Source organism: Bos taurus, chromosome 7 (genome assembly GCF_002263795.3).
Source record: "Bos taurus isolate L1 Dominette 01449 registration number 42190680 breed Hereford chromosome 7, ARS-UCD2.0, whole genome shotgun sequence".
Lineage (NCBI taxonomy): Eukaryota > Metazoa > Chordata > Mammalia > Artiodactyla > Bovidae > Bos > Bos taurus.
The window spans coordinates 23,161,883-23,186,930 of NC_037334.1; the positions used below are offsets into that span (position 1 = coordinate 23,161,883).

Here is a 25,048-nt window from a genome sequence, read left to right on the forward strand (position 1 = left end):
ATAAAAACAAACAGCAATTCCTCCCTCAGAATCAATTACCTTCTTCAAACTGCCTATAAATTCAACTATTTAAATAATGATAGCTTGAAATTTCTTACTCCTTGGAAGGAAAGTTATGACCAACCTAAAGAGCATATTGAAAAACAGAGACATTATTTTGCCAACAAAGGTCCATCTAGTCAAGGCTATGGTTTTTCCTGTGGTCATGTATGGATGTGAGAGTTGGACTGTGAAGTGCCGAAGAATTGATGCTTTTGAACTGTGGTGTTGGAGAAGACTCTTGAGAGTCCCTTGGACTGCAAGGAGATCCAAGCAGTCCATTCTAAAGGAGATTAGCCCTGGGATTTCTTTGGAAGGAATGATGCTAAAGCTGAAACTCCAGGACTTTGGACACCTCATGCGAAGAGTTGACTCACTGGAAAAGACTCTGATGCTGGGAGGGATTGGGGGCAGGAGGAGAAGGGGACGACAGAGGATGAGATGGCTGGATGGCATCACCAACTCAATGGACATGAGTCTGAGTGAACTCCGGGAGTTGGTGATGGACAGGGAGGCCTGGCGTGCTGCGATTCATGGGGCCTCAAAGAGTCGGACACAACTGAGCGACTGAACTGAACTTTCAAGGTCCCATATAATAAAGAATATTTAGTATTTTATAAAAAGAAAATACTGGGGATGCTACATATCAAAGTGACACATTACATTTTATAAGCTTATAGTGAAGCAAAGTCACTCAGTCGTGTCTGACTCTGCGACCCTATGGACTGTAGCCTACCAGGCTCCTCCGTCCGTGGAATTTTCCAGGCAAGAGTCCTGGAGTGGGTTGCCATTTCCTTCTCCAGAGGATCTTCCCAAACCAGGGATTGAACCCAGGTCCCCGCACTGCAGGCAGACACTACCATCTGAGCCACCAGGGAAGCTAAGCTGACAATTAACTGGGTCATTATGCTTAATTTGAATAATTAAGAAATCAGAAAGATGACTAGAACTAATGGAATGAGTTTAGCAAGGTTACGGGATACAAAATCAATACTCAAAAATCAATTCTTTTCTATAGAACATTTGTTCACTTACTCTATACCCCAGCCATTACATTCCTAGGTATTTATCTAAGAAAAATTAAAGTGTACGTCTACAAAGCAGCTTTATTTTTAAGTGCCAAAAACTAGAAACAACTCATCTTTCCACCAACAGATGAGTAAATAAACAAAATATAAAGCCATTCAATGTAATACCACTTGCAGTAAAAAATATTATACATTCATTCACATGAATGGATCTCAAAATTATTATGCTGAGAAGCCAAGAGTATACTGTATAGAATCCATTTATATAAAATTCCAGAACCACAAGAGATAGAAAGCAGTTCAGCTGACTGCCTGGGAACAGGCAGGGTATGTGGCCAAGAGAAGAGGAAAGGCCTACAAACAGCTTTTGCTGGAGATATTTTTATTACATTGAGTGTGGTGATAGTTTCATAGAGTGTGTGTGTCTGTGTGTGTGTGTGTGTACATATATATAAATTAACCAAATGGCATACTTTCAATATATATAATTAATTTTAAGATAAAGTAATTCATCACAAGTTAGTCATTGGTAGCAAGACTGATTAATATGAAAAATAGAACCCTTTTAATGCATTAAGTTTGAAAATCATGGCCACATGTACACCTGAAACTAACACAACATTGTTAATCAACTACACTCCAATATGAAACTTTACATTTTTTTTAGAAAGACTAAAAAAGAAAGAAAAATTTATGGCCACAATCTTTTCTCTCTTCAGAAAATAACTCTTTCAAAAGTATAATATCTAATGCATGTAAATCAACTAAGTTAGAACACATCCTCACACTGAACATAAAAAAAAACTCAAAATGACTTAAAAACTTAAATATGAGACACCAAAAACTTCTAGAAGAGAAGAGAGGGAAAACATTCTCTGACATAAATCATACCAATATTCTCTTAGGTCAGTCTCCCAAGGCAATAGAAATAAAAGCAAACTAAATAAGCGGGACCTAATCAAGCTTATAAGCTTTTGCACAGCATAAACAAAACAAAAAGACAATCTACAAACTGGGAGAAAATACTTGCAAATGATGCGATGGTTGAGGGCTTAATTTCCAAAATATATAAACAGCTCATACAACTCAACAACAAAAGAAACAAACAACTCAAGAAAAGAAGGACAGGTCTAAACAGACATTTCTCCAAAGACATACAGATGGCCAACAGGCACTGGGAAAGATGCTCAACACTGCTGATCATTAGAGAAATGCAACCCAAATTACAATGAGATATCACCTCACACCAGTCAGAATGGCCATCGTTAGAAATTCTACCATTAAAAGATGTTGGCAAGGGTGCTGAGAAGAGGGAACCTTTCTACACTTTTGGTAGAAATGTAAATAAGTGCAGTCACTGTGAAAACCAGTACAGAGGTTCCTTGAAAAACTAGAAGCAGAACTACCATATGATCCAGCAATCCCATTCCTGAGCGTGTATCCAGACCCGTGTTCACAGCAGCACTACTCCCAGCAGCCAAGACACTGAAACAGTCTAACGTCCACTGACAGGCAAGCAGATAAAGACGATGTGGTATGTGTATACAATGGAATACTACCTAGCCACAAAAAGGAACAAGATGTCATATGCAGCAACGTGGATGGACCCAGAGACCATCATACTGAGCAAAGGAAGTCACAGAAACACAAATACCAAATGATAGCACTTACATGGGGAATCTAAAATACACGTGAACATATCAAAGAAACAGACAGACTCAGTTACAGAGAACAGCCTAGTGGTTACCAAGGGGCAGGAGGGATGGGAGAGGGAAGGACTGGGAGTTCGAATCAGCAGACACCAACTATCATATATAGAATAAACAATGAGGTCCGACTGTACAGCACACGGAACTATATTCAATGTCCTGTGTAAGTCATAATGGAAAAGAATATGAAAACGTATATGTGTGTAACTGAACCACAGAGAAATCAGCACAGCAGAAATCAGCACAACATTGTAAATCAACTACACTTCAATAAGAAAGAAAATAGATCCTGAGTCAAACTGAGTCAAACTGTCAAAGTTTGAATTCTGGCTTTGCCACTTATTAGATGTGTTGACTTCCGGCAAGTTATTCACCATGCCTCACTTTGCTAAACTGTAAAACAGGCTATAATTCATAAGGCAATTTTGCAGTCTCAATTAGGTTAATACATGTAAAGTGCTTGAAACACGGTCTGGCACAAAGTAAGCCCTCAGGAATGTGGACATCAGAGGGGAATGGAGTTTAACACATGATACAACATTACAAGAGTAATTTTCCTAGCAAGTCACAGGACATTTTAAAATACATGTACAGATTCGCAGCAACTGCAGTATGACACAGTGTTTAATAAGAGTTTACCTGTTTTTGTTTATGGTTAGTATTAAGCCATTTCATTATTTTCAATTTTTGACTGCCATAGAGAACTGCAGCAAAATATTTTAGTTTCATGAGAAAGTTCCATCAACTATAAATGAGGACAAGGCCACTTCAGAGAATTCTTGTAAGAATGAAATAACACGTATCAAGTGTTTATACACTTGGCACACGGTAGCTCCAAACTGATACTATCTCCTTATGCTATTATTGTATACAGGCCCATATATATAATATGTATATACTGTATAGGCACATTACAACTAGAGCATTACTAATCATCCAGTCCTTATTTGCTTAGATTGTCCCAGTTTGCACAGGTTTTCACAAAGTAATTATTAAAAGCCACTCCCCTTTCTATCACAGTATGTCCCAGTTTAAGATGATAAACTACCTCAGTACGTACCAGTTTAGATGATACATTATATGATCACCCTAACATGTAACTAAAATACTTTCAACATTTTCCCTCTATCTAGATCTTCATCCTCTTAATATGCCCTTATTCCCTTTTTAGGGGCATTAGCTCTTTGGTATTCAAAGCACCATCCACTTTCCAAACACACACACACACACACTCACACACTCACACACACAATCTCTGGCTCTCATCTCTTTATATTCAGTTCAGTCACTCAGTCGTGTCCAACTCTTTGCGACCCCATGAATTGCAGCACGCCAGGCCTCCCTGTCCATCACCAACTCCCGGAGTTTACCCAAACTCATGTCCATCGAGTCGGTGATGCTATCCAGCCAACTCATCCTCTGTCATCCCCTTCTCCTGCCCCCAATCCCTCCCAGCATCAGAGTCTTTTCCAATGAGTCAATTCTTTGCATGAGGTGGCTAAAGTACTGGAGTTTCAGCTTTAGCATCATTCTTTTTATTAGCCCTTTGCTATTCAAAGCACCATCCGCTTTCCACACACATACACATACACACACACACTCACTTACTCAGGCTCTCATCTCCTTATCCAAGTGACTGGTGACCTCAGTGCTTCAAGTCCCGCTCCCTCTCATACACCTCAGCAAGGTCACACTTTCCAAAACCAATCTTTTTGAAATTCCTATCTGTTCTTCTGATCTGAATTCCAGATTCAAACTTAGGGACCTGGGATTTCCCTGGCAATCCAGTGGTTAATACTCTGTGCTTCCACTGCAGGGGTGGGGGTTCAATCCCTGGTCAGGGAAGTTAAGAACCCACATGCCAAGCTGTATGGCCAAAAAAAATTTTTTTAATTAAAAAAAAAAAACAAACAAACCTAGGAACCTAAAAACACCACCAAAGTATTAAAACTTTAGCACTCTTTAGGGATATATGCATTTTAACTCCTAGAGAGATGATACCTTAATCCAAAGTAAAGAATGTTTGCTGCTGCTGCTACTGCTGCTAAGTCACTTCAGTCGTGTCCGACTCTGTGCGACCCCATAGATGGCAGCCCACCAGGCTCCCCCGTCCCTGGGATTCTCCAGGCAAGAACACTGGAGTGGGTTGCCATTTCCTTCTCCAATGCAGGCAAGTGAAAAGTGAAAGTGAAGTCGCTCAGTCGTGTCCGACTCTTCTAGACCCCATGGACTGCAGCCCACCAGGCTCCTCCATCCATGGGATTTTCCAGGCAAGAGTACTGGAGTGGGGCGCCATTGCCTTTTCCAAGAGAATGTTTAATAACATGAATTTCAGTTACTGTGACAGGTGAGTAGGGAAGATCATTTGAGGACCATTTTCTTTCCACAAATCAAAAAATTTAGGTGGGTTTCTACGAAATAAGCATGTCACAAGTCTGGATTTCCTCCTTTGCGGGTTCCCAAATAATCCAAAGACACCAAAGGCTGCAGCTCAAATACTAGACAACAGTTCTTGAGGGCTCTGGCAAGTGCCCTCCTTCTTTCATGCTACAAACGCTCCCCTGGTCATTTCAGTCACTCCTGAGTTCAACTACTATTTAGATAGTGATGCAAGTCCTATCTCCAGCCCAGAGCCCTGCAGCTCACATACCCAGCTGCGTACAGCACTTCACCTCTGCCTCTAGCTTCACTGAACTCTACTTCCTCCCCGCCAGTCCTCTACTGCATTCCCATTCAGCTCCCCCATCTACCCAGTTCCCCACACCAAAAACAAGGGTATTTATTATCCTTGCCTCCTGCCCTTCATTCTCTCCCTCCATAGCCAAGTAACCAAATTCTCTCAACTATTTTTCTAACCTGTTTCTTCTCAACCCCAAAGCCACTAGTCAAGGTCTGGGCATCACCACTATGTCTAAAAAGTTCATAATAATTGCAAACTGATCTCCTGGTTGCCTGTCTCAGTCCCTCCAATTCATTCCCATTTCAGCTAGAACGATCCTTCTAAAATCAATGTCTGATTGTGTTTTTTTCCTACCTTAATACACCCTTTAATGATTCACCATTATCCTTAAGAACAGTTCAGTTCCTTAATACGATTTCCAAGGGCCTTTATGATTTGGTCCCCATTTTTGTCTTCAACCTCATTTACTGCCTCTTCACTTCATAACTGTGCATTCAACCGTTCTCAATTTCTTTTTGCTTCTCAAAAACACTAGGCTCACTCTCTCTCTTGCTTCTGGAGCATCATACTTACTTACTACCTCTGCAGGACATACTCTTCAGAAATTGACATGGCCATCACTACCTTTAGGAAGGCTTCTCCAACCCTCTAAACCTATGATGGGCACTCTTCCCATGTATCATGTGGACACTTACTCTGCAGAATTTATCAGTTCTGGCTGTACCTACAAACCAGGGAGGGAGGTGTTACTTAGGCCCAGAATTTCAGATACAGAAGTTCGGGAATATGCCATCCTGTTTTGGGTGCCACATCTTCAGAGACATTACTAAACTAGAATGCATCCAGAGAAGAGAAAGCAGGATGGCAAAGAGTCTGAAAACTATGCCACATAAGAGAGTTAGCCTAGCAAAAAGCACAGGGAAAGATATGACAGCCTTCAAATAATCGTGGGTCTTAGTATACAGCATGTGAAGAGAGAAAAAAAGACTTACTGTGGGTTGATTGTCAAAGAAGATGGATCAAGAGCCATTAACGTACAAGTTTCAGAGAGGCCTCCAAAAGATACTGGGTTGTCTAGAAAAGTAGTGAATTCACAGTCACTAGAAGTTTTATAGATCAGGGACACTAAAAATGTTCCTACATTTGAAAGAATGTCAGACTAGACGATATCTAAAGACCAAACGAATCCTCAAGATTTTAAGACACCTGAATTCATAAAATATTTAAAACATAACTAGGTAGCAACTGAATTTAAAGTACATTACTTAGCCCGCCCAAATAATAACTTTCTAAGATGTGAGATTTAACTGCCTGTTTCATAAAAAAAAATCAGAGGAATTATTAATCATAAAAATAACTATATTGTTTTTCTACATTAATGAACTTTTTAAAGGAAAAAAAATGAGACATTTTCAATTACAACGAAAGAAAGGAGAGTCTCCTTTCTCTTTCGACTCTGTGAAAAAAGAGAGACACCCCTCAATGCCAGTTTGTCAATTTGTTTATATACAACACATTTCTCCAAGGGTAAAACAGCATCTAAAAAGGCTTATTTGGGACATACTAACTTTTAAAAAGATTTTGGAGGCTAACAAATATGTGGTTTCTGATTTATACATGGGAAGGAGCAAAAAGGCAAGGGAGAATTTTAAAAGGTTTCCTAATGTTTCACACAAGTGTAATGGCTATGGGCACAAGAAAAACTACTAAGAACGGGGGGGAGGGTGTTTGTCCTTTCTGCAAAGGAAGCTATTTTTGCATGAGTGAGAATAAAAACACAAAGAATATAAGGTATTTATCCTCATGGTATGACTTAAAAAAAAAAAAAGCACATAAAATGTCTAAATTAGTAACTCACTGTCATGTTTAACTCATTACTACTTATAATCTCCATACTCTTTTACCAGATAGGAGAAAAAATTTATTTTCATTAAAACATCAGCTTCAATAAATACGTTGCACTCTTAAGCATGATGAGATTTTTTTATTTCTCTCCATGAGAACAACTTTACAGTAAGAGTAAAATAAACTGTAAAACATTATCTCTCTGTACAACTTTCCAAAACACTTCTGCATATAAGAAAGGCTGTACGTGGAGGCAACCTACCCTGGGAAAGACTGCTAGTGGTTGGATTTTGTCCCATTCTCTGTCTAAGCTCGCTCCCCCCCCACCTCAAATATGCTGAAGTAGGACCTCTGAATGTGACCTTATTTGGAAACAGGGTTGTTAGTGACGTAATACTGGAGTAGGGTGGGCCCCTAAATCCAGTATGATCAGTGTCATTATGAGAAGCTGGCCTTGTGAAGAAAACAAGACATACTAACAGAAAAACCACACGCTGACATCAGAGGCTGAATTATGCAACTGCAAGCCTGGGGAACACCAAAGATTGCCAGCAACCCACCAGAGGTTAGGGCAAGGCAAGGAAGGGTTCTCCGACAGGTTTCAAGAGAAACAGGGCCCAGCTGACACCTTCATTTTTGACCTCCAGCCTCCACAATGGCGAGAGAACAAGTTTCTGTGGTACTTCACTGCGGAAACTCCAGGAAATAAACACACCTTCCATTTGGTTAGAAGAGTGAAAAAAGTCAAGAGAAATCTCAACGTTACAGTCATAATCACTGTAACTCATTACCCAACTAAAACAGGACTTGGCCTTCCTTTCCAACAGTCACCGTCAGCACGGTCTCCAGCTCATCACAGAAGTGAGCACACGTTTCTATTCACTACCCCATTTACTCACCATCTAGGAGAGGGCTGTCCGGGCCACTAGGGTTTACAAGTGTGTGTGTTTCCATGGTCTTCTATTTGGACAGTTTTCCACGTACTTACTTTACATCTTAATCACTGATTTTGACTAGACGGTACAAATACCTAGTAAAATGGGACATAACGTGTTTCACCCTTATGCTCCTGTCCACAAAACACCCTTCATTCCAAAGATGACCATTAATTGGTTATGTATCTTTCCTCTGAGATTCCATTCATTTAGAAAAATATATCATGAACCTGACAGACATCAGGGTAACATATTCTGTGTATTATTCTGCACCTTGGTTTTATTGCTTCATGAATGTGCCGATCATTCTGTACATGTAGGACTTAAATTATTTGCTGAGTATTCCACTATATAGATGCATAACACATTTAACCAGTGTCATAGAGATGGATATCTAGATTGCCGCCACTATTTCCAATAGTAATCACAAGTGATCCTGTCATGGCTATCTCTTTATTATCTTCCCACTGAGTCCCTTCTTTGCTGCCCTATTTAAAATGGCATTCCCTATTCCCTAGCCTGGCTCTCCTTATCTTGCTCCCATGCTTTCCTTTTTCCTCATAGTGCTTTAATTTTTGTTTGGCATTATACATGCATTATATATAATGTATGTATTAAATATAACTCATTTTCATCACTAACCAGAACGTAGGGTCTTATGAAGATACATATTTTTATTTTAGTTTGCAGCTGAACACCTAATACCTGAGTGACTCGCACACAGCTAAAGCAGTTAAGTGTTTATTGAATAACTGAATGTTTTTATTTAAGCCCACGTAAGATAACACAGTGCTCACTTTGGGAGCACATATACCAAAAAAAAAAGAAAACACTACATAACTAAAAAGTACATCTTCCCTTCAAGGCAAAATAAGTCACAGTTCCCAAACTGATCAGTAACTTGTCCTCTTTATCTTGTATTAATTTTCCATTGTGTCAAATGAAATTGTTACATTTTAGTTTGATTCAGATTTGATGTACCCTGTGACTTAACTTAACTTAACTGAGCCTACGTAACTTAACTTAACTGAGCCTACTTGACCAAGCATAATGTTTTCTGCTCCTTCAGAATATTAACCCAAATAGCAGGTGCTTAATTGAGTCTGCTTCGCTATATGCAGTGGCCCTCCTACACTGACAATATCATTAACATGCAATTTCTTCTACCAGCTGTGCTTTTTCAGAGAGTGACTCAGTATGGTATTATTTCTGGTAAATGCAGAGGGGGCTGAAATCTCAACTTATCTTGAGAAAGTCAGAACATATTTAATTTGCCCCAATTGACTTAATAAGGAATGAAGATGTGATAAATCGCATCACTGTCTTGCAGAGAAGGACACGAGGGACTAAAAGTACAAATTGTTCATTGAGAACTGAAAGTGGCGGGGGCGGGGGCGCGGGAGACTTTAAAGAAAAATAACAACAAATGGAAAATAGATTCTTACCCATTTTCAGATTAAAATCTGACAAGCCTGCTGCTTGTACTATAAAAATCTCTCTAAAGGTTCAACTGTTCAATATACAACTTTGTAAGTATATATATTATTATTATTTACTACGAAAATCTCCATTTGAAAGAAGACTGGCAACCAATAGTTTATTTCAAGAGAATGCAGCTGACTGGTTTCCTAACAACTTTAATTCCACACATTTCTGCACAAATACAACCAACCATGTCTGCAACCAAGAGCCAAATAACCCCTAAATCTAGCAAAGCAATCATTAGGAAGGTTAATGGGTATTGGGTCATGTTTATTACAATAGCAGCACTTTGAAAAGTTCTTTATGCTTAAGAGCAGAAGGGGAAACATGATATATGAAACTGCAAGGTAACTTAGATGTAAATGACAATCTTGATCTTATATGTATTCTGAAAATTGGATTTCTGAAAAATAATTCACATATTTTAAAAAACAATTATGGCCATATAACAATAACTTGAGACTTTTTTGATGAGAAAAAGGAGTGTGTTGGATTGCTTATGAAGGCTTTCCCAACACCCAAAAGTTTTCATGCTAAACATTCCCTTCTAATATGTTTAAGGTTTTCTTTTTTTATACTCATCTCTGGAAAATCAAAAATTCATCCTGCTGTCCAGTGTGAGGTAGAGATCCAGTTTCCTTTTTTCTTCTCCTAATTTTTATGTTTTAGCATCTCTTCCATGAGGTTCTGATTACTATGTTCATTGCTCCATGAACCACTGTAAAAACTACTCTGTCTCATCATAAAGGTCAATTATAAATTTGTCCAAGCTTTCAAGGCAAAATTTAAAAGTAAATGAGATAATTTACTTAAACACACACCACCAATTAAAGCAGAAGATAATGTTGTTCCGCTAACTCAAGGGCCTGCAACCTAGTGCCAGGTGTGACGCTTTCCAGGAGGTACACAGGTCTGCACAGCTTTAAGGAAATCAATCTCCAGATCTCCACCTCCCTCCTGTACCCTTTACTAAAACTGATGTGCATCATTCATTCTTTTTCCACCTTCCTTGTCACAGTAGCCCTCCCACGTTATAGAAGACAGTCATACTTTTTACTTGTCATAAAGCTTAGTAAGGAACTTTGCTTCCAAGAAATTGCCAGGGCACCAAAGGGATAACTGGGAGGATAAGGAAGAGCCTCATATAAGCACAGCAAGAAATACTGAAAGAAACTCATGGCAAAAAACTCCTTACCTGATCAATCAATTAATGGCAAGACTCCTTACCTAATCAATCAAGTGTTAGAATTCACAAGTGAAAGTAATTATCCAGTGGTTGTTCAATGCAGAAACTGCCATTTTTATTAGAACTGAAAAAGTAGATATTTCTGACAAGAAAACATATCCACTTTGGCTGGTTTGACAATGAGGACTAACAAGTTTTATAGCAACATTTTCCATGAAAATGAGTAAGCAGAACCCACAAGGTCATGATTTTCGGAAAGCAGTGTTTGTTTTTTGCAATGAACTCTGATACATATGGTATTTCAAAATCAAAATATGCACTGCTTAATTTTTCACAGAATTAGAATAAAAAAATTAACAATTTGTATGGAAACACAAAAGGCCATGAATAGCCAAAGCAATCTTGAGGGAAAAACAGCTGAAGAGTCAGGTTCCCTGACTTCAGACTACACTATTAAGCTACGGGAATCAAGACAGTGTGGTACTGCCACAAAAACAGAAATACAAATCAATGGAAAAGGACAGAAAGTTCAGAGAAAAACGTATGCACCTATGGTTAAAGGAAGTAAGAATATATAATGCAGAAAAGACAATCTCTTCTATAGGCAGTGCTAGGAAAACTGGACAGCCACACGTAAAAGAATAAAAGTAGAGTACTCTCTAACACCATACACAAAAATAAACTCAAAATGGACCAAAACCTGAAATTAAGGTTGGATACTACAAAACTCTTGGACGGAGACAAAGGCAGAGCACTGTTTGACATAAATTGCAGCAAGATCTCTTCTGATCCACCTCCAAGAGACATGAAAATTAAAAAAAAAAAGGGGGGGGGGGACCTAACTGAACTTAATAGCCTTTGCACAGCAAAGGAAACCATAAATAAAATGAAAAGACAACCCAGAGGATGGGTGAAAATGGAGGAATTGACAAGGGATTAATCTCCAAAATATACAAACAGCCCACACGGCTCAATATTAAAAACAAAAACAAAAACCAGTGCAATCAAAAAATGGGTGGAAGATCTAAACAGATACTTCTCCAAAGACATACAGATGGCCAAAAAGCATACAAAAAGACGTTCAACATCACTAATTGTGAGAGAAATGCAAACCAAAAGCACATGAAAGTATAATTTCTTACCAATCAGAATGGCTAGCAAAAAATCTACAAATAAAATATGCTGGAGAAGGTGTGATGAGAATGTAAACTGGTACAACTGCTGTGGAGAAGAGCAAAAAGTAAAAAGGAAACACAGAACACTAAGATAGAACTGTATATAATCCCACTCTCGGGCATATATCCAGAGAAAACGTAACTTCGAAATGATATATGCACCCCGATGTTCCCTGGGGCACTATTTACAACAGCCAGGATATGGACGCAAGCTAAATTCTGTCACAGAGAAACAAATAAAGATGAAGTACATATATACAGTGGAATATTGCTCAGCCATAAAATAGAACAAAATAATGCCATTTGCAACAACATGAATGGACCTAGAGACTGTGAAACTGAGAGAAGTCAGTCAGAGGAAGACAAATACCATGGGTGCGGGAGCTAAAAAATGGTACAAATGAACTTATTTACAAAATATCAGTAGGAACAGTCACAGGTGTTTGTTTTTTGTATTTGTTATTTGGTTACCAAGAGGGAAAGAGCAGTGGGAGGGATAAAGTGGGAGACTGGTACTGACATATACACACTGCTATACGTGAAATGGATAACTAATAAGGACCTACTGCATAGCACAAGGAACTCTCCTCAATATTCCCTAATGACACAGGTGGGGAAAAAATCTTTAAAAGAGAGTGGATATGTGTGTGTGTGTGTGTGTGTACACATAAAAAACCTGATTCACTCTGGTACAGCAGAAACTAACACAACATTGTAAATTAACTACACTCCAATAAATTTTTTTAAAAAATGCACTGCCTGGACTTCCCCGGCAGTCCAGCAGTTAAGACTCCAGGCTTCCAAGGCAGGGGGCGCGGACTCAATCCCTGGTTGGGAAACTAAGATTCCTGTATGCTGAGTAGCGTGGCCAATAAACAAATAAGTGCATAGCCTATATTTATCCTCCTCCTCCCCATTTCAGAAATAAAATTCCCAGGAATTAGAATTATTCCACGCTACAGTTATGAATTAAAAATCTGAGGTAATTATGAAGAATCAAAAGTTCTTTTTTAACAGTAGTCTGAAATGCTATAATATGATAATTACTGGATGAACCCAAAACAGTAACATTCCTAACAGTGAGTGATCTTGCTTTTCTTGGCTGAACAAATTTGTATCAGTAATATACACAGCTATAGCTATGGGCATTTTTTTCTAACGTTTCTTTTACTCTGATAAAGAAATAGATGCTATGAAAAGTATAGAAATATACTATTGTCTATTGTGAAAACATAGAAATGTTTTAAAATTTGGTTATCACTATCCCCCAAAGCTATAGACACGGAATAGTCGTACGTGTACAGCCGTGTACCTACCACAGCACTCTGACAACGACTTTCCCTTGAAACTCTCCAAAACAGATAGGCCATAAGGTGTACCTAATTTAACCACTTCTCTTTACTAAAACTTTTAAGTAATTTTCAATTTTCTTCAATACAAATAATGCATCATTGAACATTTCTGGATAGAAAGCTTTTTTCAGGATAAAAGAAACATGGTTGATCCATGCAAAGGAATAATATTCACTACAAAAAGGGGTGAGTACTTACACACACTAAAACATGGCTGAACCCTGAAAAACAAACACTAAATGAAGGAAGCCAGTTATAAAAAATGCAAATGGTACAATCACTTTGGAAAAGTTCAGTAGGACCTCAGAATGTTAAACGTCAAGTTACAACATAACCCAGCATTTCTACTCCTAAGTATATATCTAAGATAAATTAAAACATACATCCATACAAAGTTCGAAGTAAATATTCAGAGCACCATTATTCATAATAGCCCAAATGTGGAAACAAACCAAATATCCATTAACTGATGAATGGATTAACAAAATGTGGTATAGATTCATACAAATAACATTCAGCCATGTCAGAGAATGAAGTGCTGATAAATGGTACAACAGAGATGAACCTTGAGACATTACGCTACGTGAAGAAAGCCACGCACAACAGGCCACAAACTGTATGAACTCACTTACATAAAATGTCCACGCGAGGTAAATCCAGAAAGAAAACAGACTAGTGGTTGTCACAGGCTGGGAGGAAGGGAGGAATGGGGAATGACTGCTAGCTTCTTTTAGAAGTGACAAAATATTCCAAAATTAGATAGTGGTGATGCATGCACAGAACTTACATATATACTTTTAAAAGGTGAAATATGATTTATAAATGACAATTCTGACACCAACTGCGATGTGAAGAAAACACCAATGTCAAGCAATTCTCCAACACCAACTGGGGGTCATACAATTCACCTCAATTCTGACAGTATCTACCTACAGATAACATCACATCCTGTAAGTTAAGGGCTCAGCCCTTTGAGACCGCTCCCCTGCCCTTCAGAAGTCACATTATAAACCCTGGTTGTCACTGTGTTTCTGAGCTTCCCACGAAACTCCTCAAAGGTTTGATTAATTTGCTAGATCCACTCACAGAATTCTGAGAAATATTTCACTTACTAGACCACCAGCTTATTAAAAAAAAAAAAAAAAAAGGTATAATTCAAGAACAGTCCTGTGATACACTGGGCAAGTCACGGGGCAAGGGGCACAGCGCTTCCATGTTCTGAGGACTCCACGCACTCAGCACCTCCACGTGTTCACCAGCCTAGAAGTTCTTCGAATCCCATCTTTTCAGATTTTTACGGAAGTTTCATCACATGGAAACTGACTGACTGAATCATGGTACTGGTGATTCAACCTCCAACCCCCTTCCTCTCCAGGTCAGAGGGGTGTAGGACTGAAAGTTCCAACCCTCCACTAATCACTCCCTCGGTTTCCCTGGCAACCAGTCCCCAAACCCACAAGCCTTTCAAAGTCATTCATTAACATAACAAAAGATACCTTACCCGCTCTCCTCACTCTCCGAAATCCCAATAGTTTTGGGAGCTCAGTGCCAGCAACAGGGGACCAAGACCAAATAAATATTTACTACAAATCACAATATCTGAATAAAGTTGTTACAAAAAAAGACATTAACATCCTCCTTCAAAAAAAAAAAGGGTAGGGCGTTAAAGGAAGGTTACTTCCTGAGGGTTTACTCTTAGAGGCAGAAATACGACTAGCAAATATGATATTTGCCAAACTGTATTCAAAAGGGTTCTACAGGTTTATATGTTCTCTCTAGCAAGGCATTTAGTATCTACGTCACTGTACTGGGGTGAAAAAGCACCATTTCTTAAATCTTAAATATGAAAAAAGAGACTGGCTATTGATTATTATTAAAGTTGAACACTTCTTCCCTATTTCAGTCATATTTTTCTTTTGCAAAGGGTCAGCTGGTTAGTTGTTAGCCTTTAATATAGACATCTTTATGTATGCAATTGTTACACATAAACATTTTTATTTCTCACTAAACAGAGAAATCAGTTACTTTCTTACCATTCTGGCCAGCAATAATTAACTCATCCTGAGTTCTACTTCAGCCTTTAAAGTTTTCCATGAGGTCAAAGTACTCTTTAAAAAAGTTGCAATAACCACTTTCCCCTCAGATAGGCAGACTGATGTGGCACTACAATGGAGTCCACTTGGATGACATATATTCCCACTTTCCTGAACACAGATCACTTTTAAGGTAATTGTCCAAAGTGACTTGCAGAGATACTTTCAAATAATAGTGAGCAGTAAAAAAGAAAAAAACTATTAACACCTTCTACAGGCCAAAGTAGAAGTACTGTGTACTTCATTTAATCCTAACAAACCTACTACCCTAACTTAATCTAAAAAGAACACAAAAATCACCAAGGGTAAGATCCTGCCATACTGAAAATATATGGCAGAGTTATGAATCAAACTGAGGTGTGCCTGATTCTAAAGTCCACATTCTTTGTGCCACTTTATAGCTTTTCCCAAGCTATCAGACAAGACTTTGAATACGAGTACTGCCAGTTACAACGTGACTAATTATTTCTAAGCTTCCTCAGTGTATGTGTACCATTTTTACAAAAACAAAGTCATTAGTCACAAAATAAATATAAAAATGGGAGGCTTAAAAATTCACTGTAAAATGGAACTTTTTAAAAATACCAATTTTTAAAACAGCGAGATGGAATAATTCTAAACACTTTTCTTGAATTTATCAAGATTCACAATACCTACCAACAAGCAAAGGTTCTTGCATATCCATTTACAAACACGTGATCACTCAGTGAAAAACCGTTTTTTAGGGACTGACTGCCAGTCCTCACTTTAGCCAACGAATGCGTAATTTTTTCAGCAGAAAAAGCCACATCAACTACATTGCTTTTTATTCTCCTTTACCACATGAGAAATGTTTTCAGCAATATATGTACTATCCAGGAAGTAGCACCATGTGGAGTAGCAGAAATGGCTATGTTAGCTACCAAAGAGAGAAAGTCTTCAGGGCCTGGTGAGCAAGCAGTAACACAACACGGAACAGGACAAGGTCGAGAAGAACAAAACCAAACCAAGAAATCACCTACTCTACCCTATGTAACGGATACCACTGTGGTAACAGAAAAGTCATTTGAATTATACAACTCTCACAGGACCCTTCCTTAGCTTTATTTATTTATTTTTTCTTCATTAGCTTTAAAAACTGCTACTTTAAGACCAAACCATCTACCTGACAAGATCAGGACTGATATCCAAAGGATACAACACACCAGTAACAATCCCACAAAGATTTTCACATTCATGAAACAAAAAAATAACCTGAACAGTAAAACAAGAATCCATATACCAACATTTTCATTTTCCAGGAACTCATTCATTCTTCACTTAAAAAGGGTAGGATTATCTGATAAAATTAGATGAAGTCCTTCAATAAAACACATTTTTCTTTTAAAATATCTTAGTATTAAAGTATCAATATGATTTGGGGCAAACCAAAAAATAGGAACTTAGGTACAGCCCCCTATTTTATACTAGGGCTATTATTAAAATAATTCTTCTGTACATAGACTCATGTACTGTTTTCCTTAGCTGGTATAATACAATCAGGCTATTGTGCAATGGTAAGAGGGCTCTTAAGAAAACAATTAATGCTGAAATAATTCTTGTCTTGAGGTAACTTACTACATTCTACTCTCCCCCATAAGCACCATTGTTTTCAATCACAACTTTAGTTTTACCCTGTATCAACAAAATTTCCACTCTGTAAGATCCTTTCAAACAAATAATAAAAAGTAATGCTTTTATAAAGATCACACTATTTGGTAATGTACGACATTATAGAATAGTATATGTACTAAGATCTTGCTTTTGTAGAAAAAAGCAATTTGTTGATTTGTCTGGAAGGACATTCATCAAAACATAACTAGTAGATATCTTAGGTAGTTATGTTAACTAAGTAACAGTTATCTTAGCAGTTATCTTAAGGATTATGGATGTGCTTTTATTTTTTAGATTTTATGTGTATTCTGATTATCTGCATTAAACACGTTATTTTTTTTAAGCTTGTGCATAAGACAGAACAATGTGAATTAAAGAAACCTGTGAGCCACATTTTATTCAATACCACCAATTCAAACCCACATATTCAGAGTTAAGATAATGCAACTGTTACTCAAGAAATGTTACTGAAATCTCCTCAGTCAACAAGGTTCAGTTTTTAAACAATAAATTCCTTCAAACAGGAAAATGGCGCCTATAAGAAAGATGTAGCTTCATGTCTGTTTTTACAACTGGGGGGTAAAGGTGGAAAATGGCTTGGAATGCCCAGGTGACCATAGATAAGGAAGACCACAGGGGAAAACTACTAACACTTGAGAGACAAGACAAAATGACTTCATTGATTTAGACACTGATTCGTAAAAGAAATCACAGAAGAGCAGAAAATAAATAAATTAGAGACAGTAAATACCTACAGGATGATAAAGGGAAAAAGAAAAAGCCAGAAAAAACTGAATGCTCGTATATTTATGTAAATCATTCTGAAAAGCAAATTTAAAAAATTATCTAACAATTTATAACTCAAATTGAACCAACTCTGGTTTCTTCACCAGGAAAAGCATGCCTTTCAATTAAGACTCAGTAGCAGACCCAACAACACCCTTAGAAATGCAAGACCTCCTGTGCCTGCTTTTGCAAAGAACTAGTTAAAAACGAGGTAAACAGCTAAGCAATTAATATATAAACAGCCAATTTTTACATATTAAATCAATCTAGAAGTAATTGTCAGAAGTGAAGGGAATGCAGTTTTGAAAAGACACACAAGGTAAAGCACAAAGGTAATTTTATTAACTCATATGAAGAAAGTATCTTTCAACCATAGTAAGTAACTCCACTAAGATAAACCATAAGAAATTGCCAATATTCAAGCATTTTTTTTAATCTATAAAAACAGCAATTTCATATGGTCCCAGTAAGAGGTCTAGTGATTGATATTTAACAACCATCTCTCTGGGGGGAAAAGGCCCTGGTTTATAGCTTTTGCCCATTTTCCACTGTAGCCTGTCAATACACCATCACCGAACATGAAGCTGGAGAGACGCACACAGTCACACCATCAGCTCACCAGCTCCAACACACCCCTGGTTCCACCTAATGCTCTGATCAAAGGATCAGCAGCATGGTTCCTAAAATCTTCTCCTTCTCTAAAACAAGCTGCTGCCTGAATTATCCAGTTTCCCACTTATGCTATGAAGAAAGTAAAACAGTGATGGGGGGCACGGGCTATTTTAAACTGAGCAGTGAGGAAATGAGTTGATATTTGAGTGAGATATTAAAGATAAGAGGCCAACCATAGGGGGAAGACTATTTTAGGCAGAGGAAACAACCCATGTAAAAGCCTTAATAAGGAAAGAACAAGCAGGACATGTTTAAGAAAACAAGCGTTAGCGTGGCAGGCACGTAGTGAGCAAAGATGAAATGCTCCTGAGAGGGCGGCAGGGCTGCAGCACATACACAGCGGGGTTTTATTTCCCGGATGACTACAGCTTGTATTCTACTCTGAGTAGACTGGAAGCACTTTCACACAGTAGTTTGATGAATGTTAAAAGAATGAATGAATGCATACTTCAGTGAATCATTTAAACAATCCCTTATGAGACTTAGGTCAAAGCCTATTAATCTTATTACCCTTCTCAATATAATCATTCTGGTTACTTCACAATATATGTAGAACGTTACGAAGTTAAAGCAATGTAAGTATGATGGGCCTAACCTATGAATATAGCTGAAATAAATGTAGTAGTGGTTAAGACTATCCATCAGTTCAGAAATAATTATTTTATTAATCCAAGATGGTTATTTCATATGTGAAATACTAACATGAATTCAGATGTGAAATACTAACATATGAACTAAAAGTACAGAATGACAAATTCAATACTGTAGGAAAACATTTGCTAGCATGTCATCTGAAATGACTTTACACAGAAGAAAGTTTTTAAAAAATTCTAATAGTCATATGTGTTCATATAAATTGTATTTTAATTTCCTATTTAATGGGAAAGAAAAACAAAATACCAAGCCTGATTTATAGATGTTATTGTTTAGTAGTTAAAGTATGTAACAAGCATAAACAAGTTAAATTATACTTGCATACTACAAATCTGTAAAGATTCATACATGTCCACACCTCTATGATCATGAAAATTAAGTCCGTATTATTAGCCACAGAACAATCTGTCAGACAAGACAATCAGGACAGAAATTACTACATATTATACAAAAACAGTTAAATAGTTAAGATTGGTTTATAAGGAATATATGCTTGCACATAAAAAATTACTCATTCAGGAGTATCTAAGCCACCTATCTCAATAATTTATTTAAAAGGATTTCTTTAAATCAATAGGAAATGAGACCTGTAACTCAGGAAAAAAAATTTTTTTTAAATCTTGTCTCATCAGAATGAAATAGTTTGCATATACTCTTGAACTCTCATTTCCTACCTAAATAGCAGGTTAAGTTGAAGTTTAAATATATTCAGTATCTTTCATTAAGAACACAAATATACATATAGTATGACTCAACAGGCATGCACACTAACATACCTAGCTGCTGCTTTACCACAGAATACAGTAACTGTGCTGAGAGATACTCCCCCTCTCTTGTGAGGGTGAGTAAACAGGCAGTCCAGTACCGAAAAGAGAAGACTCAGTAGCAAATTTTTGTACCCTGAACATCCCTCCCGCAAATCTTGAGATTTCTGTTTGAGCAGTCTACAGAAAAAAAAAAAAAAGCTAAGAATACTGCCAGGAAAACTACTCTTTTGGTAATGGCAACTGCTTTCCTTTAATAAAAGGAGTTTGGCAACAGAAAAACAATTAGTTTTGCTTTCAAGTCTCATTTGAGCCCATATTCCTGATAAAGCAAAGGTAAGCGCAGTCCCAGTGTCTACATCCATGTAAATCAACAAGACTCAGAATTCAAGAAACAAAGCCTAAAGAAATATGTGCTCAGTCGCATCCAGCTCTCTTCGACCCCAAGGACTGCACACCACCAGGCTCCTCCGTCCACGGGATTTTCCTGACAAGAAGACTGGAGTGGGTTGCCATTTCCTCCTCCAGGGGATCGTCCCAACCCAGGGATGGACCTGTGTCTCCTGCACTGCAAGCCACCAGGGAAGCCTAAAAGAAATATGCGGCAAGCCAACAATAGTTTTCTTCTTAGAGTGGCTCCCTACTTTGAAATTTGGCTTTCCTTTTCTTCATTCCATTTACCTTAACCTCTTTCCATTCCTTTCTCACCTCCTCCGCTGTTTACCATTTTCCTGGGTATTTTCACCTTCTATACAAAAAATTCATTTCAAACTTATCATTTTCTCTTGTATCTAAATTTGTGTTTACTTAATTCTTATGGGACTATATGGTTTTAGGTGAAATACTTTTAATTGAAATACTTTTACTTTAGAGAAACATACATATAAGCTGTTATCAAAGACATGAGTAACAAGCAGCCATTCGCTTAGCAAATGTGACGCCCATCAGGTACCAGGAAACCTACGTTTCTAGGGTGGGACAAGCCAAGGAAAAACTAGTAGGACATGTCATCAGAGAGGTCAGCCACACAGATGATGGAAGACCTGGCAGGCACTGTTGTATTCTGGCATTTACTCTAAATGATATGGAAAATCTCCAAAGTGTTTTGAATACAGGAGTAAAATAATTAGACTTTCATTTCAAATGGACTGCCCAGGTTGCTACGTTCATGAGACCAGAGAAGAGCAAAAGTAGCAGGGAGACCAGACAGGAGATGACTAATAACACAGGCGAGAGATGATGGCTACGTGGGGGAGGGGCGCGGGGGTGGGGAGTGCAGATGAAGACAGAAAGCTGTGGTCATGTTTATTCTTTTTTTAATTTTTAAAAAGTTTTTTTGTATTTTTGCTGAACTGGCAAAACACACAAAATTTTGTTGTGGCACACCGGCCCCATGGCATACGGAATCTTACTCCCCTGGGGCAGGAAATCAAACCCACATCCCCTGCAATGGAAGGATTCTTAACCACTGGATCACTAGGAAGTTCCCGCATTTATTCTTATGGTAGATTTTAAGGTAAATAAAGGACACATTCTCATGATACACTATTGTGAATTAGTGTGAATGTGTAACAAAAAGGAATCAAGAATGTCTACAAAGTTACAGTCAGAGAAACAAAGATTCAGTTCAGTTCAGTCCTGTCCGACTCTTTGTGACCCCATGGACTGCAGCACACCAGGCCTCCCTGTCCAACACCAACTCCCAAAGTTCACTCAAACTCATGTCCATCGAGTTGGTGATGCCATCCAACCATCTCATCCTCTGTCGTCCCCTTCTCTTCCTGACCTCAATGTTTCCTAGCATCAGGGTCTTTTCAAATGAGTCAGCTCTCCGCATCAGGTGGCCAAAGTATTGGAGTTTCAGCTTCAACATCAGTCCCTCCAATGAACACCCAGGACTGATCTCCTTTAGGATGGACTGGTTGGATCTCCTTGCAGTCCAAGGGACTCTCAGGAGTCCTCTCCAACACCACAGTTCAGAAGCATCAATTCTTAGGTGCTCAGCTTTTTTATAGTCCAACTCTCACATCCAAGGCACCCCACTCCAGTACTCTTGCCTGGAAAATCCCATGGATGGAGGAGCCTGGTGGGCTGCAGTCCATGGGGTCGCTGAGTGTTGGACACGACTGAGCGACTTCACTTTCACTTTTCACTTTCATGCACTGGAGAAGGAAATGGCAACCCACTCCAGTGTTCTTGCCTGGAGAATCCCAGAGATGGGAGAGCCTGGTGGGCTGCCGTCTATGGGGTCGCAGAGTCAGACACGACTGAAGTGACTTGGCAGCTCAGCAGCTCACATCCATACATGACTACTGGAAAAACCATTGCTTTGACTAGATAGACCTTTGCTGGCAAAGTAATGTCTCTGCTTTTTGATATGCTGTCTAGGTTGGTCATAACTTTTCTTCCAAGGAGCAAGTGTCTTTTAATTTTATGGCTGCAGTCACCATCTGCAGTGATTTTGCAGCCCAAACAAATAAAGCCTGCCACTGTTTCCCCATCTGTTTGCCATGAAGTGATGGGACCAGATGCCATGATATTTGTTTTCTGAATGTTGATCTTTAAGCCAACTTTTTCACTCTCCTCTCACTTTCATCAACAGTTTTTTTTTTTTTTTCATCAACAGGTTTTTTAGTTCCTCTTTACTTTCTGCCATAAGGGTGGTGTCATCTGCATATCTGAGGTTATTGATATTTCTCCCGGCAATCTTGATTCCAGCTTGTGCTTCTTCCAGTCCAGCATTTCTCATGATGTTCTCTGCATAGAAGTTAAATAAGCAGGGTGACAATATACAGCCTTGACATACTCCTTTCCCAGCTGGGAACCAGTGTGTTGTTCCATGTCCAGTTCTAACTGTTGCTTCCTGACCTGCATACAGATTTCTCAAGAGGCAGGTCAGGTGGTCTGGTATTTCCATTTCTTTCAGAATGTTCCACAGTTTGTTGTCATCCACACAATCAAAGGCTTTGGTATAGTCAATAAAGCAGAAATAGATGTTTGTCTGGAACTCTCTTGCTTTTTTGATGATCCAACGGATGCTGGCACTTTGATCTCTGGTTCCTTTGCCTTTTCTAAATCCAGCTTGAACATCTGGAAGTTCCTGGTTCATGTACTGTTGAAGCCTGGCTTGGATTCAGTTGACATTTAATAAAATGAGGCAAACTGGAATAGGAACAACCACTGGAGTGGGAGAGGGAGGAAGGAGAATGAGGAGTTCAGTTCTGACAGGTTAAATCTGGGATATCTAACTGAAAATGCTGCCTAGCCAGCTGAAGGTTAGCAAAGAGATCCAGGTGAGAGATAACATTCTTAGCTTGAAATACATGATAATTCCAGCTAGAGGCTGAGATGAGATCACAGAAGACCATGTATAAATACAGAAGAGGTCTCAACATAGAGGTCTAGAAAACTGCCTTATTTTTCAGAAGTTGGGGCAACAAAAAGGAACCAGCAAAAGAAAGTGAAAATAAGCAGTAGTGTCCCAGAAACAAAGGGAGGAAAGATTTCAAAGACGAGAAACTCACTGACCACTTTCAAACGCTTTAGCTGCTACATCCAGTGAGTAAGATTGAGAACTGACTAGGGAATTTGTTACCAAGGAGGTCACCAGTAAGCAATCTCAACAAGAACTGTTTAGGTAGCAGGGAAGATGAGAAAAAAAAAAAGAAATTTTGTGCTGGATCCAAGACAGAGAGGGAGTGCTGGTGGCCACAAATAACAACTCTTTTGAAGGACAGCAGCTGAAGAAAAATGTGCTATTGGAGTACGTTTGTTTTTAAAGATGAGAGATATTTTAGCATATCTTCATGCTGATAGGAATAATGCAATACATATGGGAAACACTAATGAGACAGCTCACTGGCTGGCAGAATGGGATGAATCCTGAGGCAATGCAATGGCCCTGACAGGAAGTGGACACAACCAAGAGCAAGAGAGGACGTGATGATCATAGCAAATAGGAAGTGCATACAGTCTGGGTATAGAAGCGAGGAGACATGCAAAGTTTTCGCCTGATTGCTTTCATTTTTAATACACAGGAAACAAGGTCATCAGCTGAAAAAGAAGAGAAAAGAGGCACCAGAGGTTTGAGGGGATGTATAAAATAGTCATTTGGGCAGCTGGTGGGGTAATTCCACCAGGGATCCATTGATACTACGATTAAGGACTGTGAACAGCACAAAGGACCCTCCTTGGCCAACACAAATGGAGAACAAGTCAGCATAGGAATGTCTTCCTTGATTCAAGCCCAGCTGCCAGGTATCAGCTGGACTGGAAGGAGAATTGGATGGGTGGGTGGGGAGGAGGGAGGTTGGCAATTACCAGGTAAGCACATGAAGTGAGAGGCCCTGAACAAGAACTGGATCTGAGTGCTCAGTCATGCCAGACTCTTTGCAACCTCATGAACTGTAGTCCACCAGGTTCCTTTGTCCATGGGATTCTCCAGGCAAGAATTCTGGAGTGGGTTGCCAGCCCTCCTCCAGGGAATCTTTCCAGGGATTGAACCCACGCCTCCTGCATTTCCTGCATTGGCAGGTGAATTCTTTGACACCTGGGAAGTCCAAAAGAGAACTGAGGATATACAAAAGCGAAAAATTTTAAAGTGGACTATGGATTCAAAGTACGGTAAATAATCAAGCACGCATGTAGAAGAAGGGGGCTCAGGGCACTTAAAAAGGGAGCAGCAGCAATGAATCGTAGGTCCCAGACACAGAAGTACAGTTCAAGTGGGGGGTCATCAACAGAAGGAACTAGAGAGATAGCAAGCTGAAGCTGGGACAGAATGCTCGGAAGTGTGTCCTGTGAAATAATAAAGTACAGGCGGGTCTGGTTAAAATGTAACAGAACTACTTTAAAGACTAAAGCAAAACCTCTCCCCAGGCAAAGTGAGCCTGTAGACGAGGGTAACTAGAAGCCTAAGGGACTAGAGCTGAAGAATACCGCAGGAATAGTAGCTGGAGGTTCCCACACATGGAATCCCCAAGAAAACCATCTCCAGCACTCCTCTAGAGCCAGCTT

General features: G+C 38.9%; 1 protein-coding gene across 7 annotated transcripts in view; it reads right to left on the bottom strand.

Annotated features, from left to right (window-relative positions):
- Nucleotides 1-25,048, bottom strand: part of CDC42SE2 (CDC42 small effector 2) — a 119,510-nt gene that overhangs the window by 88,616 nt on the left and 5,846 nt on the right. The window contains exon 3 of one of the 7 annotated variants that reach the window (XM_059888483.1): nucleotides 6,449-6,530. The exons of 5 other annotated variants lie outside the window; for them this stretch is intronic. In XM_059888483.1, coding sequence (XP_059744466.1) covers nucleotides 6,449-6,530 — 82 coding nt within the window. Of the gene's footprint in view, nucleotides 1-6,445; nucleotides 6,531-25,048 lie in introns of those variants that run through there. One more of the 7 variants, XM_059888486.1, reaches the window with a different exon arrangement.